This window comes from Emys orbicularis, chromosome 1, assembly GCF_028017835.1.
Source record: "Emys orbicularis isolate rEmyOrb1 chromosome 1, rEmyOrb1.hap1, whole genome shotgun sequence".
Classification (NCBI taxonomy): domain Eukaryota; kingdom Metazoa; phylum Chordata; order Testudines; family Emydidae; genus Emys; species Emys orbicularis.
This window is the reverse complement of record NC_088683.1, coordinates 368,699,061-368,713,338: the sequence shown is the minus strand read 5'-3', so window position 1 is coordinate 368,713,338 and position 14,278 is coordinate 368,699,061. Positions and strand designations below refer to the sequence as shown.

General features: G+C 51.2%; 1 protein-coding gene and 1 pseudogene across 1 annotated transcript; both read right to left on the bottom strand.

Moving 5' to 3' along the window:
• Nucleotides 1–1,584, bottom strand: LOC135873711 (ubiquilin-1-like; annotated as a pseudogene).
• A 9,420-nt stretch (nt 1,585–11,004) lies between these two features.
• On the bottom strand, nt 11,005–11,979 carry LOC135883082 (olfactory receptor 52B2-like). The gene has a single exon (XM_065410124.1). The coding sequence runs from the start codon at nt 11,977–11,979 to the stop codon at nt 11,005–11,007; it is 975 nt and encodes a 324-aa protein (XP_065266196.1).
• Nucleotides 11,980–14,278: the final 2,299 nt, after the last annotated feature.

Here is a 14,278-nt window from a genome sequence, read left to right as displayed (position 1 = left end):
TCATTGTCGCATCAGCATTTCCTCTGCTGCTAGCGGAGCTGGGGAATTTGCACGGCGCCTTGGGAAGCCCATGGCACTCAGCAGCTCCGGCGGCTTGTCAGAGGTTTTGGGCTTGCTGCGGATTTGCTCTAGCAAGGGCCTGCAGCATCTGCTGAACAGTGAACAGCTGGCTTGCGCTGCTGAGGCGGGATGTGCCGCTTCCTTGAGCCCAGCGCTAGAGGGCGCTGTCCCTGCTGAGCCTGCAGTGTCCCCCGACTCCGCTAAAGGAGACAGGAACTGCAGTGGGATGCCAGGTTCTCCCATTGCCAGTGCCTGCAGCCTCTGTTGAATCTGTGCCAGCACTTGCATTTCTCTAGGGCCCGGCATGGCCGCCAGCACCTCTGGGTGCCAGATTTGCTGATGGGAGGTTGGGAGGGGCTGCATCGGAGGCTTCCCAGCTGTCGGGGGGTTCTGCAGCGGCGTCTGTCCCCCCAGGTCGGGGTTCTGGCTGAGCGACTGCCGCACGCTCCTCGCACCGGGCCTGACCAGGATGTTCTGCACAAGCTGTTTGACAGCCCGCTGCAGCAAGCTCTTGATGGTTGTTGAGACAGCGGCACTGGCTCCTCTTCCTGGGTCTGGAGTGGCTCCGGTGCAGCTCTGTGCTGTGCAATCAGTAATGCTACAGCTGCAGCCGAGGCTGCTGCTGCTGGTGGTGTTACTGGGGGAGCTGGATTGTGGAGTACAAGCCGGGGGCGAAGGGGTTTGGCCCCTGGCGAGGGATGAGTTGCTCCTCAGAGAAGCAAATGAGTTCCCCGCAGTCTGCGTCTGCACCGCCTTCAGCGTTAGATCCGGGTGATCCCTACCCACGTGCTGCGAGGCGCTGCCTCCGTCCAGGATGCTGGCCAGAAAGCTCAAGGCCTGGCTGGGGTCCTTCATGATTTCCCGCACGGTGGCCGGGCTCCGAGCGAGCTCCAGCATGAGCCTCAGCATGTCGGGAGTGTTCAGGAAGTGGCCGATCTCCGGGGTTTTCTGGATCACTTGTTGCTTCAGAGGATTGTCCGTGATCAGCTCAGTCATCAGGTCTGGGTTGGAGAGCCGGCTCTGAATGAAGGGGTTCTCCAAGAGCTGGAACATCATCTCGGGGTTGGACGTGAGCTGGCTCTGGAACTCGGAGAAGTTGGCCGTGTTCAGGCCGAGGTTGCTGGCAAGTTCCTGCAGGCCGTCCGTGCCGAAGGCCGTGCTGGAGAAGCTGCTGTTCTCCACCTGGGTGGCGGCCGCACCCTCTGGGGAGCCGGCGTGCTGACCCAGACATTCCTGAGGTCTCCTTCGTGACTGGATGACAAGGTAGATGGTGGCATCGTCCTGGATGCCATGCTGGCTCAGGGTCTTTTGATCTTTTAAAATCCTGCCAGCGAATATCAGCACGAGCCGGTCGGTGGGAGAGGAGAAACGGGTGGAGATGCCAGCCTTAAACTCCTTGATGAGCCTGTCCTCGGGCACCACGAACTCCTCCTTCTGCCCGGGGGTCTTGACGGTCACCCTGATGACTCGGGGAGCGGCGGCAGCCTCTAGACGAGCTCCAGGGACATCTCCGCTTCTGACCATGCTTAGTGGGATGGTGTCTCAGTGATGGGACATTTGCAAGCTTTGGCACAGGGATGGGGGCGAGAGGCAAAGGACACAGCGTCTTCTGCTTCCCCGCTACTGGCCCCCTCTAATCATGGGACTCCGGAGAGAACCTCCTCAGTGTCTCCAACCAAAGCCCGGGCTCCCCTGTTGCTCTGCTCCTCTACTGACCTGCAGCAATTGATGGAGCTGCCCGCAACCTCCTGTGTCTGCACTGTGACATCACGGCTGATGCCATAAGCTGCCATGGCACCCGTGGATTTCCTCTACACTAACTCCCACGCAAGCAACTCGCTCTGAGAACTTCAACTTGGCAATTTCCTGGCAAAGGCCCAAATTCTTCCCCGGTGGCGTAAGTAGGTGCAACTAGGCCGAGGGCAATGGAGCTGGGTCTTCGTACATCACAGGTGAATTTGGCCCCAAATCTGTAATAATCTTAGTTCTAATAATAAATAGTTCTGGGATCCTTACTCAGTCTTTACTCGGGCAACTTCTATGGGGAGGGAATGGAGGTTTCTCTGCCATCCATCACTTTTACCCTGCACAAACTTAAATATCAGTCTGGGCTGGGTTAAATCCAGTTGAAGTTGCAGGAGTGTAGCAGCCACCTTTCATTCAGGATAAATGTGAAGCAGCGAGTAAGCTCCTTTATTAACCAGGGAACTGAAACAATAGATGCCACCACCCATCACACGGGCTAGGCTTTAGTAGAGGTTGAACTGTGTGGCCCAGTAGGTTTCCCTGGGGACTGATACAGCAAATGCAGATGGAACTGAGTGTGTCTGGGTGTCTCTGAGAGAGACACTGCAGCAAGGCCAGCAAAGCTGGGAAACAAGGCAAGAAGGAAACACCAAATTGCCACCGAAGCGCTGGTGGAGTGGCCCTGAGAAAGGTAAGAGAGCTTTTTGGCAGAGTGCTGGCAGAAAGAGGCTTGGAGCTGCAAACAAAGAAACTATCCCCTGTTGCTTAGTTCCTCCTGGAGTCAAGGAACCAGGACGTCGTACCTTCTGTGTAAATAAACAGGATTCCATCAAAGAAATGTGTGACAGCATCATCAGTTTCGCATCCTAACAGAAACAACTTGCAGGGCCCCAAACTTTGTCCAACCGCTTAGGCCAAAAGTGGTAACAATATGAATAAAGCTTTACTGGCCTCGACAAGGGAACAAGAGGGTCCTACAAAAAGCCATGATCCAAACTTTAAACACACTTAGCAGCTGCAGACAGTCAGACCCTCCAGTGGGGTTCATCAGCAGAGCTCCACTAAGGCCTGGTCTACACTAGGAGCTTATATCGAATTTAGCGCCGTTACATCGAATTAACCCTGCACCCGTCCACACCAGGAAGCTACTTAGTTCGAAATAGAGCTCTTTTAAATTCGACTTCTGTAATCCTCGAAAACGAGAGGAGTAGCGCTAAATTCGAAATGGCAATATCGAATTAGGCTAGGTGTGGATGGAAATCGACGGTAATAGCTCCGGGAGCTATCCCACAGTGCACCACTCTGTTGACGCTCTGGACAGCACTTTGAGCTCGGATGCTCTGACCAGCCACACAGGAAAAGCCCCGGGAAAATTTGAATTCCTTTTCCTGTCTGGCCAGTTTGAATCTCATTTTCTGTTTGGACAGCGTGGAGAGCTCAGCAGCACTGGCAACGATGCAGAGCTCTCCAGCAGAGTTGGCCCTGCAATCTAATAGAAAGAGGGCCCCAGCATGGACTGATCGGGAAGTCTTGGATCTCATCGCTGTGTGGGGCGATGAGTCCGTGCTTTCAGAGCTGCGCTCCAAAAGACGGAATGCAAAGATCTACGAGAAGATCTCTAAAGCCATGGCAGAGAGAGGATACAGCCGGGATGCAACGCAGTGCCGCGTGAAAATCAAGGAGCTGAGACAAGGCTACCAAAAAACCAAAGAGGCAAACCGACGCTCCGGATCCCAGCCCCACACATCACGTTTCTACGAGGCACTGCATTCCATCCTAGGTGCGGCCGCCACCACTACCCCACCAGTGACCGTGGACTCCGAGGATGGGATATTGTCCACGGCCGGTTCCTCCTCGGAAATGTTAGGTGACGGGGAAGATGAGGAAGGAGATGAGAAGGACGAGGCAGTCGACAGCGCTTGCACCGCTGATTTCCCCGACAGCCAGGAGCTCTTCATCACCCTTACCGAGATCCCCTACCAACCGTCCACAGCCCTTACCCCGGACACCGAATCAGGGGAAGGATCAAGCAGTGAGTGCTTTAAACATCTAAACATTTCATTTTAACATAACTGGAATATTTACATTGTTAAGAATGGGCTTTTCAGTCACTCATTTAAACATAGAAACTTTTATTTATAACAAAACAGGAATATTCACTATATTAGTAATTTGTTGTTCATGATTTGGTTGGCTTAGTGAACTATTTACTCCTAACTATGTATAGAAAATCAAGTACTGTCCGGATATTCATGATTAGTCCACCACTGGACGCTCCACTCTGTAGTCCCTGATGCTGAACTTAAATGAAAAGGCGGTCAATGTGCCCGGGAATGGACAGACAGTCCTCCTGGGATAGCTCGGCATAGCTCTCCTGGAGGTACCGCTCCAGCATGCGCATGAGGTTCCACGGCAGGGCGATCTTGTTCGGTCCCCCGTGGTAGGACACGTTCCCACGCCATGAGTCCATCAGGTAGTCGGGGATTAGTGCGCGGCACAGCATGGCGGCATACGGCCCAGGCCTCTGCATGCTCTCACGCAGCATCCTTCCCCTCTCGGTCTCCGAGATCCTCATGAGTGTAATGTCACACATGACGCCCTGCTTTAAATTAGGGAGGGGAATGTTAGTATTGGGACTGCTTTACAGCCACGCGGTGGAGGCGGCAGAGGGGCAGCATACAGGGAGCTTTCCCGGGGACAGCCGCGAGGTGGTGGGACAGGGGCAGAGCTCATGCTTCCCTGATTGCTGCCAGCAGAGAGTGGCCTTGCATTCAGTGCGAAAGGAGCCCAGTGCTACTATTACATTTTTAAGCTGCCACAAGTCTACGGCTTACCATGTTTTCCTGCAGCAGAAGTAGAGGTGTCCTGCAACGGTTCTCTGAGCGCAACTGCAGGACCCCAGACACATAAGGCGAGGGCCGAAAATTCGACCTTGTCCTGAGTGCGCATGTGAAAGGTGCAGTGCATGGTGTTGTTCACAGAGAAAGACTATGTTCTTTGTTAGCAACTTCATTTATCTGTCTCAGGAATTTACTCCCTTTTTCCCATTCCCACAGACACATCTGCGACTGTCTCCCAACCCAGCCTGGCATCACACTCCCAGAGGCTAGCGCAGATTAGAAGAAGGAAGAGAAAAACGCGGGAAGACATGTTTTATGAACTTATGGAGTGCTCACGAGAGCAGGCAGCCCAGACGACACAGTGGAGGGAGAACTTGTCACAAATGCACAGAGCAGTCATGGAACGGGAGGAGAGGTGGCGCCAGGAGGACCAGCAGGCTACTCAAACCCTGCTTGGACTAATGAGGGAGCAAACGGAGACGCTCCGGCGCCTAGTGGATGTTCTGCAAGACCGGAGGCAGGAGGACAGAGCACTGCTGCTGTCTATCTCTAACCGCCCTCCCCCGCCACCAAGTCCCACACCCCCCTCACCAAAAGTACAAAGAAGGAGGGGCGGCAAGGGCCGTTAAAACTTTCAGTCAGCCCCTGCACACTGCTGCAGCAATGGAAGGCTCTCGTTCCAAAGTTTGAAAAGTCCTTTCCTACCCATCTCACACTTGCCCACGTCCAAGTTTCCTCCCCCCCCCTTTTCATGTGCGGTTCATAATAAAACATCTGTTTCTGTTAAGTACTGTTTCCGAAAGTGTCTTTTGGAGGGGATTCTGTCTGAAGGGGGGGAAGGGGTTTGTTACTTGGACAGGACAGTCACCTGTAGCAGGCTACAGAGGCGGGGGCAGGTCCAGCATCAGGACACATACACAGCACAGTCACCAGTTACCCTGGTCAGTCTGGGAGGCGGTTTTCTTGTTCTGGGGTGCGAGGGGGTTGATCTGTGACTTTGTGGCGGGGGAGGGCAGTTAGAGATCCTATGCCGCGGTCCTTATCCTGGATCACAGAGCCACGCAGCAGGGGATCTGTTACCCTCCGCCCCCTGCCAGAAAGTCACTTGGCCGACACATACATGCAGTCCCGCCCATGACTGCTGGCAGGCTGCGTTGAAACAACCAATCCAGCACTGCGGAGCCTGTCATTCCCGGACTTTAGAAGCATCATTTGCATCAAAACACTAAGTCCGCCCCCCCGCCACAGTCTGCGTCCCCGGTTTAAAACATTCCCGTGAAAACAGTAAAAAAGAGAACCTTGTTCATTAACAGAACAGAACAGATTTTATTTGTTGGGAAGGTGGGGAAGGGGGTATGTAACTTGGAAGGATAGTCAACAGTAACTGGGTAAAGAAACGGGGGCAGGTTCAGCATCTGTGTCCACAAAGTAAAAAGTCACTGGAGACCCTGTTCAGTCAGGAACCTGGCTTTCAAAGCCTCCCTGATGCACAGCGCGTCCCGCTGGGATCTTCTAATCGCCCTGCTGTCTGGCTGGACGTAATCAGAAGCCAGGCTATTTGCGTCAATCTCCCACCCCGACATATAGGTCTCCCCCTTGCTCTCACACAAATTGTGGAGCACACAGCAAGCAGCTATCACAATCGGGATATTGGTCTCGCTGAGATCACAGCGAGTGAGTAGGCTTCTCCATCTCCCCTTGAGACGGCCAAAAGCACACTCCACCACCATTCTGCACTTGTTGAGCCGGTAGTTGAATAGTTCTTTCCCTGAGTCCAGTGCGCCAGTGTAGGGCTTCATGAGCCAGGGCATTAGCGGGTATGCAGGGTCCCCGAGGATGACTGTAGGCATCTCCACATCCCCAACAGTTACTTTGTGGTCCGGGAAGTAAAGACCTTCCTGCAGCCGTCTACACAGACCAGAGTTCCTGAACACCCTAGCGTCATGAACCTTGCCAGGCCATCCAACGTAGATATTGGTAAAACGTCCCCGATGGTCCACCAGTGCTTGCAGCACCATGGAAAAGTAGCCCTTCCGGTTGATGTACTGGCTGGCCTGGTTGTCCGGTGCCAGGATAGGGATGTGAGTCCCATCTATAGCCCCACCGCAGTTTGGGAATCCCATCTCGGCAAAGCCATCTCTGATGAGCTCCACGTTTCCCAGGGTCACTACCTTAGATAGCAGTAGCTTGACGATTGCCCTGGCTAGTTGCATAACAGCAACCCCCACGGTAGACTTGCCCACGCCAAACTGGTTAGCGACGGACCGGTAGCTGTCTGGCGTTGCGAGCTTCCAGAGGGCTATGGCCACTTGCTTCTGGACAGTCAGGGCTGCCCGCATCCGGGTGTCCTTTCGCTTCAGGGCAGGGGACAGCAACTCACACAGTTCGAGGAAAGTCCCCTTCCGCATGCGAAAGTTGCGCAGCCACTGGGATTCATCCCAGACCTGCAGCACTATGCGGTCCCACCATTCCGTGCTTGTTTCACGGGCCCAGAATCGCCGTTCAACAGTATCAACAAGACCCAGTGACAGCGAGATGTCCTGGGCGCTGGGTCTCATGTTCTCAGAGAGGTCGGAGCTAGTGTCCGACTTCATGCCGTCACGGTGGTGCCGTAGCCTCCTGTCATGATTGATCTGCAGCTGCCTCTGGTACAGGTGGAGGAGAAGCTGCGAGGCGTTGAGAACTGCCACAACTGCAGCGATGGTCGCAGCGGGATCCATGCTCGCACTGCTGTGGCGTCCGCGCTGTCAGTAATCAGAAAAGCGCGCGAACTGATTTCCCGCCGGCGCTTTCAGGGAGGGAGGGAGGGAGGGCGTGAGTGACGGACGGATGACGACAGGCGCCCAAAAGCGCCCTCGACACATTTTTTTACCCAGAAGGCATTTGGGGCTCGACCCAGAATTCCAATGGGCAGGGGGGGCTGCGGGAACTGTGGGATAGCTGCCCACAGTGCATCGCTTCCAATGTCGACGCTTGCCCCGTTAGTGTGGACTCACAAAGTCTCACAAAGTCGAATTACTGTCCTTAGTGTGGACACACACGTTCGACTTAGTAATATTGATTCCACATAGTCGAATTAACTAAAATCGAAGTACTCTCGTAGTGTAGACAAGGCCTGAGACTGAGCTATACCAGTGGAAGGGGAGAGGACGAGACAATGGATGGACAGATGTTTCCCAAAAACCCTTAGCATACTTCTTGGAGACCTTCCCAGCTCTTAATCCCTCAGCTTTCCAGTCAGTTCCTTCTCCGTGCTGCATGTCCCTGCTGGAACTCCTTGCGTGATCTTCACAATTAGCACAGCCATGTCCTATAACCCAATGTATTGTCCTGTCCCTAGCAAAACAGACCCCTGGGCCTATAAAACATGCAGCTCCAGATTGAACTGTTTGAATCTCAAAACGGACTGTCATTGAATAATTATTGTCTGATCCCCCCTCATCATTTCTCGCAACTGTGAAAATGTACATTCGTGAAAATCGAAAAGAAAAATGCTTCGAACCCGTAACTGCGCACAACTGCGAAAATCTCAATCACTACAAATAGAAAAAACAATGCTTAAAATAAACATTGAGCTTATCTGCTGAAATGATACATATAAAAAATCCCATTCTGCCAAGTGTAAACATCATCCGTCCTGCGCTCTCACAGAGCAACGTCAAGGCCCTGGTGCCCACATGAAACCTGGATGAACTATGGTTTTTAATTGAGTCTAGATCTTAACATGAGTGATAGTGCCACAGCATGTGACCAAAAGGAATGAGATGCTGAGCAAGAGGGACTGGTTGTGTTAGACTTCTAGTGACCCTGGAATACCAGTGTTATTTCATTTAAGGTTTGGGTTAAAGCAGTAAAGACAAAGAAAACATAGGGAGTTGGACACCAGGTGCAGTAAATAATCAGTTTCTTTAGTTTATTATAAAGAAATGCAGTTTAGAACGAAATATGGGAAAATGAGATAAGAAGGAAACCTTGGGAAGAAAGGGGCCCAGCCATGAATCTTGTCCTACCCAGACCTGAGGGCAAGGTTCACCCCTAAAACTGCCTCACCTGCCCTTAGCTAAGGTCCAATAACTGGCAACGACACCTCTTGTGTGTTATAGTGTATAAAAAGCCAGGTTTTTAGGGGTTCTTTGTCAAAGCTTTTCCTTAGCCCTCTGGAGAGCACCATGATGGAAAGGTATTTCCCGGGCCTGATCCCGTTGGTACTTATAATTGTATGCTGGTGGGTACAGAATATAGGTGCATACGTTTATGTTTGTACTCTGGGTATAATTATCACCAAGTGGCCTTTGAATTACATAAAGGAACGTTTGTGTGGAAGTTCAGCTGTGGTAAACCTTAATAAATGTAGTAGGAAAATAAGTCCCAACATCTCCTCTGCTGTGTCTTTGTCTTTGCAGGGAGTCTCAAACGGGCCTACATAATCTAGAAACACACGTTCCATTGGCTTGACTTGACTTCCAATGGGGGGTTTGTGAAAATCCCATCCCAAGGGAACCAAGTGCTTTTTGCCTCTGCTTGGCCCAGGAAGAGGGAGGACCAAAAAGGGGCTGGGCTGTCATTCGAGCAGCTCTGAGCCCCTTATGGTAATGCTCCTGGGGTCGGCAGGCAGCCATCCCAGTGCTGCCGCCATCTTGTTTTTTCCCTTCTCTGTGAGGCAATCATGTCTGGCCCCTCCATTCCTGCACCACAGAGCAACTTCATTATGGGCCACATCTAACCCCTTCCCAGCCCACATTCCCATCTCACCAGAGCCGCCGGGCATGGCACAGAGAGTTTATCAGCACCAGGGGAAGGACCCTTCCCTTCAGAGTCACTGCTGTGCTCTCCTTCCTCGGGGGGCAGGGGGAAATTGATGGTAGTAGATCTGTGAAGCAGCAGGTCCACTGCCTTGCCCCATAACCCTGATGCAGAGGGACCCTGGACATGGCACATAGATGAGGTAGATCCAGGTGCAGCTATCTTGCACCAGATCTCTCAACAATGCCTCCAACAGAATGGAACTGGGTTCACCCCAGACAGGCTCTTCTGCCCTGTAAGGGGATGGGCCAGGGTTTGCCTAGATCAGCGGAGGTTTGGGTAGATCTAGCACAGAGGGCATTGGAACAATTGGGGGCATTCATGCTCTAAACGTAAATCCAAGCCACCTTCACTCTTCGTAGGCTTCATGGGCCTGATTTGCCCCTGCCCTGCTCCTAGTAATTCATTTGCTCCTCTGCAGAGTGTGTGTGAAATATTGTCCCTAGTGTTTCACACCTAGTTTGCACACAGTAACAAGACCATGCTCTTACATAGTGCTTTTCAGTGGCAGATCTTGTGCTACAAAGGAGGTCAGTAGCATTGTCCCCCCCCTTTACCGATGGGGAAATTGAGCCACAGAACAGGGAAGTGACTTGCCCAAGATCACCCAGCAGGCCTGAGGCAGAGCTGGAGATAGAACCCAAGTCTCCTGAGTCTGTCAAAAAAAGATATCAAATTAGTTTGACAGGCTCTAGTTTCCATAAACTAATGTTGATTGGTATTAATTGTATTACCCTTTAATTCTTTAGTAATCAAATCCTTTTTTGCCCACTCCATTATCTTGCCCAGGATCAATGTCAGACTGACAGGCCTATAATTACCTGGGTCATCCCCTTTGCCTTTTTTTAAAAATTGGCACAACATTCGATTTCTTCCAGTCTTCTGGAACATCCCAACATTAATAGTCCACTGAGTGCCTGAGACAGCTCTTTTAAAACTCTTGGATGCATTTGCTCTATACCTGCTAATTTAAAAATGTCCAACTTTAGTAGCTGCTGTTTAACATCCTCCAGCGATACTAGTGGAAAGGAAAGAGTGTTGTCATCATCATATGATAGGACTATTATCCATATCCTAGTAATGCCTGATGACTCCAATCAGAGCTCAGGGCCCCACTGTGCTAGGCGGTCTCCTGATAACACAAAGACAGCCTGCACCTCAGAGCGCTGACAGTCTACGATTGAGACAGTGCACAACAGGTGAATAAACAGACAAATGGGAGGGAAGGAGCGGACAGACTAACAATAGTGACAGGGATATAAGATCACAGTCACAGAGATCTCGACAATCCTCACTGTTTTCTGAATGTTCTTCATTTGATCTGTGCTGGAGGGGAGCGTCTGATGGTTCATCTGAGCCACAGGAAGCAAACACCACGGGAGGAACCTCCAGTGATGAAAAGACCAGATGAGCCAGGCTCCCATCTCCTGAAAACCCTCCTTCGAAGCAATCTGGTTTCATTTAGAAGGAACCTGCCGGTCTTGGGTCTCTGCCCTGCAGCAGCACTCAGCACCAATTGCTCATTCCCAGTCCGCATCTTGGCATTATGTGCAGGTCAACATCCCCTCCCCCCGCAGAAGCAGTGAAATCCCCAGGCCTGGGAGACCATGCGGGTCACTCGTTCCCGGATTTGTCTTGTTCTCACCCCGTAGACGATGGGGTTTAGCATGGGGGGAACAATCACATAGAGATTGGCCAGGAGGATGTGAATGTGTCCAGGGATATTGTGGCCAAACCGGTGAGTGAGGAAGGAGAAAAAGGCTGGCGTGTAGAACATCAGGATGACGCAGATGTGGGAGCCGCAGGTGCTGAGAGCCTTGAGCCGGGCGTCCTTGGACGGGAGCCGGAAGACGGCCCTGAGGATCAGCACGTAAGACACAGCAATGAGCATGACATCCAGCCCTGACGACAGCAGAGTTGTGGTGAACCCATACCAGATGTTGGCTGTTATATCAGCGCAGGCCAGCCGGGCTATGCCCATGTGCTCACAGTACGTGTGAGGCATAACGGTGTGACCACAGTACGGTAGCCTCTTAAGGAGGAAAATAGGTGGGAACATTATACACAACCCTCTAACAACAGCTGTCACAGCTATTTTCCCTATCACTGAGTGTGTGAGGATAGTCGGGTATCTCAGAGGGTAGCAGATGGCAACATACCGGTCAAACGCCATGGCCAGCAAAACGGTTGACTCTGCGATGAAACTAAAATGGGTAAAGAACATCTGGGTAACGCAGGCATCAAAAGAAATCTCCCTGGCACTAAACCAGAATATGGCCAGCATCTTGGGCACCGTAGTCGTGGATAACATTAGATCAGCGACCGCCAGCATGGCGAGGAAAAGGTACATGGGCTCATGGAGGCTACGCTCTGTTATGATGATGAAGAGTAAAACGGAGTTGGCAAAAAGTGCAACAACGTACATCAGGCAGACTGGGACGGAGATCCAGATGTGAGACTCTTCCATGCCCGGGATGCCGGTCAGGATGAACGTTATAGGATCAAAGCTGCTTTGGTTGAGAGTCGGCATGGTGGGCCCTGTGTTTGAACTCACACTGGCTCTGTAGAGAAAGACAAACGCATAAATAACTCCTCTGATTAGCTAGGGGTCACACGACCGAATTGGACCAGACATAGTGTCGCCCCTTACAAATGTCTGTTTCTGAAATGACTCCAGTTAGAAGATGTTTGCAAAGCAGGGACTTAATTCATGAAGGAATCTCCCTTTTTTAAAATGGACTGAAGTAGTAAAATCATTAACCAGCTAGTTCCCTGCCATTCGCCCTCTTTAATTTTATTTCTAAGGGCTTCTTCTCTGGTTGTGCAGTTATAATGGGCCAGATCCAGTCTGACTTGGGGTTGAAATATCGCCGTAGTCTCTGTGCACTCAGATCCTACAAACACTTACACGTGGGAGTAACTGTGCTCCCAAGTAGCCCCGTTGAAGCCAATGGACCTGCTCACGTGCGTACAACTCATAAGTGCAAAGTTACCCCTGTGCGTCACTGTTCATAGGACTGTGCCCTTGCTTAGCAGGGATGCCTGGGCCAGTGTTTCCCGGCCTTTTCAGGTTTTCGCATCCTCCTTACACATCCAAAAAAGGTCTCCATGCTGACAATGATAGGAGCTGTATAATATAGCTCCTACTACAGCTATGCCAATTGTCCCCCCTTTTGGGACCCCTGGGGAAGGGGGTCATGACTCATTAGCTGAGAAACACTAAGCTAATGGATAGGGCTCTGCGCTAGCACATGGGAGACTTGGATTCAATTCTCAGCTCAACCGTCCTGGGTGAGGCATTTAATCTACCCGGGCCTCAGCTACTCATCTGTGAAATGGGGACAATACTTCCCGCCTTCCGGGCACGAGGTTAGGATAACAGCCCATTCTCCACCTTGACTGCAAGAACGAGGGCCAGGGAACTGCCTAGAGAACTACATTACTTTCTGACAGGCAAACAACCAATAGCACAAACGACAAGCAAGCCGTACTTGGTATCAGGTGAGTGAGGCCATGCTAGACACACAGGCAGGGCTGTGTAATCACCGGCCAGACAAGAGGGTTCCTTGTCTTTTGTTTTGCTTTTCTGCAGGTTTTTCAAATGCCACGAAGTGCCCAGGGCCACCAGGGACTGACTGGTGATTCTGCTAGGGGCGTGTGCAATGGCCAGAGTCCGGATCAGCATTCATGTTCCGAGTGACCAAATGCACTCGGCCCGAGAGCCAAGCCCTTTCTTTGCGATCACTTCCCCCATATCCCAGCAAGGACATCTGGGCTTGGTGTTAAAGCATCAGAACAGCCATACGGGGTCAGAACAACAGCCCCTCTAGCCCAGCGTCCTGTCTTACCACAGGGCTGGTGCCAAGTGCTTCAAAGGGAATGAACAGAACGGGGCAATTTATCGAGTGATCCATCCCCTGCCGTCCTGTCCCAGCTTTTGGCAGTCAAAGGTTTAGGGACAACCCGAGCACGGGGTTATGTCTCTGACCATGCTGTCTGATAGCCATTGATGGACCTATCCTCCAGGAACTTATCTCATTCTTTTTTGAACCCTGTTATACCTTTGACCTTCACAACATCCCCTGGCAATGAGTTCCACAGGTTGACTGTGGGTTGTGTGAAGAAATATTTCCTTTTGTTTGTTTTAAACCTGCTGCCTATTTATTTCATCGGGTGACCCCTCTACGGAAGCAGTTCCATACCCCTAATCATTTTTATCACTCATCTCTGTCCCTTTTCAATCCAATATCTGTTTCTGAGCTGGGGTGATAAGAACTGCACATAGTATTCAAGGTATGGGGGAACCATGGGTTTGTGTAGTGGCATTATGATATGCGGGGAGGGGGAGGGAGTATACATTTAGTTTGAGCCTCTATTATGGTATTTGTAAAGAGTTTCCATTTAGCTGGCAGGAATTTCATTCTTATCACGGTTCCTTTTCGTTTCTGAGTAACTAGCTTCCCCATTTGTGTGTAGTTCGCCTTTTGGAAGTTAACACTACTGTGGTACGTTTCTTTGGTATTTTCTGCCCTACAACAATGTTAAATTTAATTACATTATGGTTACTATTACCAAGTGGTTCAGCTATATTCACCTCTTGGACCAGATCCTGCATGCCACTTAGGCCTAAATCAAGACTTGCCTCTCCTCTTGTGGATTCCAAGACTAGCTGCTCCAGGAAGCCGTCCTTAGTGATGTCTAGAAACTTTATCTCTGCATCCTGCCCTGACATGTATCCAGTCAATAAAGGGATAGTTGAAATCCCCCATTATTGTTGGGTTTTCTGTTTTTGTAGCCTCTCTAATCTCCCTGAGCATTTCACAATCACC